This window comes from Oratosquilla oratoria, chromosome 37 (genome assembly GCF_046742065.1).
Source record: "Oratosquilla oratoria isolate Oo_2021 chromosome 37, ASM4674206v1, whole genome shotgun sequence".
NCBI lineage: Eukaryota > Metazoa > Arthropoda > Malacostraca > Stomatopoda > Squillidae > Oratosquilla > Oratosquilla oratoria.
The window spans coordinates 17,463,303-17,468,302 of record NC_134813.1 but is presented as its reverse complement, the minus strand read 5'-3'; the positions used below and the strand labels follow the sequence as shown (position 1 = coordinate 17,468,302).

General features: G+C 44.0%; 1 protein-coding gene across 1 annotated transcript in view; it reads left to right on the top strand.

Moving 5' to 3' along the window:
- The window catches only part of LOC143019543 (BAR/IMD domain-containing adapter protein 2-like), a 105,151-nt gene that overhangs the window by 66,444 nt on the left and 33,707 nt on the right, over nt 1–5,000 (top strand). The window contains exon 3 of the mRNA XM_076175263.1: nt 3,745–3,816. Coding sequence (XP_076031378.1) covers nt 3,745–3,816 — 72 coding nt within the window. The remainder of the gene's footprint in view (nt 1–3,744; nt 3,817–5,000) is intronic.

Genomic DNA, 5,000 nt, shown 5'->3' with positions numbered 1-5,000 from the left:
TTTTGTTGCCGATATTATCCAGAGCTAGGATCTATCCTTGAGGATGGTATTTTGCCGAAGAAATTTAGTCACAGAGGAGGAAAAGGAGAGAGGATAGCAGAACGGAGGGACAGTGAATATATAAAAGTTATTATCAATTTTTTTTTTTCGGTGGAAATTAGTCTTTTAGTTGTGAAAAAAACTATGGGGCTGGAAAAATATCACTAAATCCATTAGATACATACTGCATATAACTTATGTAGTCAATACCCCATCACACAGGGAAAGGGGGAAGGAAAAGAGAGGGGAGGAGAAGTGTGGTAGCGAGGGGAGGGGAGTGAGGAGAGAGAAGGGGAGGGGGCGGGAGAAGGGGAAGGGAGGGGAGGAAGGGTAGGGAAGGGAAGGGAGGGGAGGGGAGGGGAATGGAGGAAGAGAGAGAGTAGGTTAAGAGCGAGGAAAAGGGAGGAGGAGAAGTAGAGGACTGGTAAGAGTGGAGAGTGGAGGAGGGGTGGAGGGGAGGAGAAGGAGGAGAAAAGAAAACGGGAGAGGATGGAAAGGGAGGTGATGAAAGAGGAGAAGAGACGGGGGGGGGGAGAATGAAAGGGACAGGAAGGCGGGGTGGAGGGGTGGAGGAGGAGGGGGAGGAGGAAAGGGCAGAGAAGAAGAGTAAAAAATGATGGAGGGGAGGAGGAGGGGAAGCGGACGAGTAGGGGGAACAGGACTACAGAAAAGGCAAAAATCAAGGGGGAGGAGAGGGGAAGGGAGGGGAGGAGGAGGGAAGGGAGGGGAGGAGGAGGGGGAGGGTGGGGAGGAGAGGGGGAGGGTGGGGAGGGGAGGGGGAGGGTGGGGAGGGGAGGGGAGGAGAGGGGGAAGGGGAGGAAGAGAGAAAAGAGAGTATGGAAATGGGTTTTCTTTTGCGGCGGCGGGTGGGGGGTGGGGGTGGGGGCGGGGGCACAGTCAGAGCGTCTCTGCAACAACTACGATAACTGAACCGCTTCAACACGTTAACGCATTTTCACAGAACTCTGATACAGCTGCCGTCAGGCGATTCTATTCAGCTGAGAGGTGGACTTGGGAAGGAGAGAGAGAGAGAGAGAGCGATCTACATAGTTTATACGAGAGTAGTAGAACCTGTGTTTGAAAAGGAAAGGGAAAGAGTGAGTGATTTGAGGTAGAGGTAGAACTGCGTCAAGGATGTGTCATGTCGCTGTGGCTGTTCAATGTGTACATGGACGGGGTTTTGCGAGAGGTAAAGGTGAAGGTCATGGGCAAGGAACTTGAGACTGTTAAAGAAACTGGAGAGAAGTGGGAGGTGAGCCAGTTGTTGTTTGCTGACGACACTGCGCTTGTGGCAGGGTCAGAAGAAGGATTAAAGGAGTTAGTGAAAGTTGATGGTAAATATGGGTAAAAGCGAGCTGATGAGATGTACAAGGGGAGAAGATGGCAGTGAGTTGAAAGTAAGTCTTAAAGAAGAGACCCTGGAGGAAGTGGATAGCTTTAGGTATTTGAGGTCGCATGTGGCAGGAAATGGAGGAGTGGAGGTGGAGGTAAATTGTAGATTGAGAGAAGCAAGTAAATGCCTTGGGGGGATTAAAAAGTGTCATGAGAAATAGGCAAATGGGAATGAATGCTAAGAGGAGATTGTATGAAGGGGTGATTTTGCCGACTGCTTTGTATGGGGCAAAGGCAGAGAGGGAAAGCTTGAATGTGTTTGAGATGAAATGCCTGAGAAGTATGGTTGAGGTTACTAGGATGGATAGAGTGAGAAACGAGAAGATGAGGAAGAGACCGGAAGTAGAAAAGGAGATGACAGATAGGGCTGATGAAAGAGTATTTGGATGGTTTGGACACGTGTAAAGAATGAGTGAAGAAAGATTAATGAAAGAGGTCTGGTTGGCAGAGTTGAAGTGAATGAACTTGAGGGGAGGGCCGAGGATGAGGTAGATTGATTGAGTGAAGAGAGAAAGAGGGGAACGTCTGTTGAGCAAGGAAGAGAGAAGGCAGAAGATAGGGATGAGTAAATAGTTGGGGGTAAGGGGTGCGTTTGTGTGAATGATAGTTTGACGCAGCCCTAATGGGATTTCCCCCCGTCTTCTCTTTTTCTGCATAAGAGGACGGAGAGGGGGGGGGTCGCAGATTAAGTGAAGCGGCCTTGCTGTGGATGTACTGTGTCTTGCTACATCGCCTCTGACCCAGGGCAGTGGACAGGATGCAGGAATGAGCCATCATCCATAAGGAGCTAAGATGAGAGGGAGGAAAGGGTGGTGGGTGGGAGTAGGTACGTGCCTTTGACTTGGCTACCCCCCTTATAAGAGGGAAAAAGCTTTTGGTATATAGAATAGATAGAAAGGATATATATATATATATATATATATACATATATATATACATACATATATACATATATATATACATACATATATATTTATATATATATATATATATATATATATATATATGTGTGTGTGTGTGTGTGTGTGTGTGTGTGTGTGTGTGTGTGTGTGTGTGTGTGTGTGTGTGTGTGTGTGTGTGTGTGTGTGTGTGTGTGTGTGTGTGTGTGTGTGTGTGTAATTCACCATGGTCTTGGATCACGTGTTGGATTCGTGATCGACAGCTATTTCCCTCCCGGAAGAGAGCTCAGAGCTCATATATGACACATCTATGGGTAATAGTGTGACTTTACATACACACACACACACACACACCCCAACTCCCCACCACCAGAGTTGGAGTAACGACTCGCAGCGCAGCGATACTGAAATCGTTTCAGCCCTGGGCGGGATTCGAACCCAAACCGCCCTTAAGGCAGCCGGGAACTCTACCACTGCGCCACCAAGTCGTGTGTGTATGTGTGCGTACATATAGATAGATAGATAGAGAGAGAGAGAGAGAGAGATATAGAGAGAGAGAGAGGGAGAGAGAGAGAGAAAGAGAGAGAGAGAGAGAGAGAGAGAGAGAGAGAGAGAGAGACCACGTGACAGACGGACAAAGAGAAAGGAGGCGGGCGAGGATGGGGGGGGAGGGGGGGATTGGAGGTAAAGGGGAGTCTGGAGGAGTGGGGGGGGTTGGGGGTGCGAAATTTGCATTGGCAGAGTTCATTAGTTTTAATTTCCCATTAGGCCCTGAGTGAGTGAGTGTGTGTCCAACTTAAAAGAGCACAGCGAGGACCTCCTCTACAGTCACTTCTTCGTCTTCCGTCATGTTGGAGAGGGAGGGACGTGGGGGGGGGGTAGGAGGAAGGAAGAGTGAGACAGAGGACGGTGGTCGACAGGCTTCCTGTTCCTCTTCCTTTTCCTCTCCCTCCTCCTCCTCCTCCTCCTCCTCCTCTTTCCCAGTTTTTTTTTCTCTTCTCTTCCTACTCCTTCTCATCCTTTTCCTCCTACGCCTCTTCCCCCTTCTCCTCTTTTCCTTCCTCCTCCTCTTCTTCCTCCCCTTCTTCTTCTTTCTCCTCCTCCTCTTCTCCTCTTCTTCCTCTTCTTACTCTCCCTCTTCTACCTTCTCTTCTTTCTCTTCCTCCTTTTCTTTCTCATCCTTCTACTCATCTTCCTTCTCCTCCTCTTCCTTCTCCTCCTCCTGTTCCCTCTCTTATACGTTAGAGTAATCCATAATAGTTTCTAAAAATCAGCAAGAGTTTGTAGGACGGACACGTTGAGTCCCACCGTGAGTCCCATCCCATCTCCCTTACTGATTTCCCGCAAAATGTCACTCCTGTGTTGTACGTCCACTTATGATATAATTTTTTCTCTCTATCTCGTCCTCGAACAGCTGAAGGCCTTCTACGTGGACCTCGTCGTGCCCCTCGAGAACAACCTCGACAGAGATACCAAAGTAGTTCAGGTAAGCGGTATAAAAAATAATGATAATAGATAAATAAATAAATAAATTAATAAATAAATAAAAATCAGATAAAGGGTTTGGTACTACCAAAGTAGTTCAGGTAAGCGTTATAAAAACGAAATATATATGTACATATATATATATATATATATATATATATATATATATATATATATATATATATACATATATGTATATATATATATATATATATGTATACGAGTAGATTGATAGATAAAAATCGGGCAAATGGTTTGGCAGTAACAAGGTAGTTGAACATTGCAATGAATAATAATTATGGTAATAACAATGATAAAATAAACAAACAAATTGTTCGAACTTATCAAAGTGTTGGTTTAAAATGACAATAGGTGGAAACAACTTCGCATCTCACGGAGTCCCAATTATCTATTCATTTCTTTTTTCATTCATTTATTCTTTTCATTTATATTATATTCCAGATCCAGTCTCATTATGACCCAAACATGGACCAAATAAGTCTTGACACAAATATATATCTACTTCAATATATTTTAAAAAGTAATCAAATAAGTTGTGACACGAAAGTGTTTGGATGGCGTATTTTGCATATTTACTAAAACACGATAATTTATCCATACAAAATAAGTAAATCTAAGTAGATTAGATAAGATAGGTAGATAAGATATATTAATATAGGAATAAACAGATATGTAGACAACACAAATAAATGAACAAGTGAATGAATAAATAGATAAAATAATTAAGAAATAATTAATGAATAAATAGAAATAGAATGAAATGAAATAGAAAAGATAAATAAATGAAATAAAAGAATCAAATGAATAAATGATAAGTTATAGAATACGTCTCCATATTGAGAAGGTAACACGTTTCTTGAGTGCCCTAGGGTCGTCCCACGCCTTCTTTGGGATCCCCCCAAATAATCGAGATGAACTTCACATGACGTTTCAGTGACGTAACTCCCCCCCTCCGGAAATGACGTCATAGCAGAGGAAATGACGTCCAACAGAGGAAATAACGTCATAGCTGAGGAAATAAGGTCCAACAGAGAAAATGATGTCATAGCTGAGGAAATGACGTTCAACAGAGGAAATGACGTCATAGCTGAGGAAATGACGTCATAGCTGAGGAAATGACGTCATAGTTGAGAAAATGACGTCCAGCAATGCACAGAGTTTCTA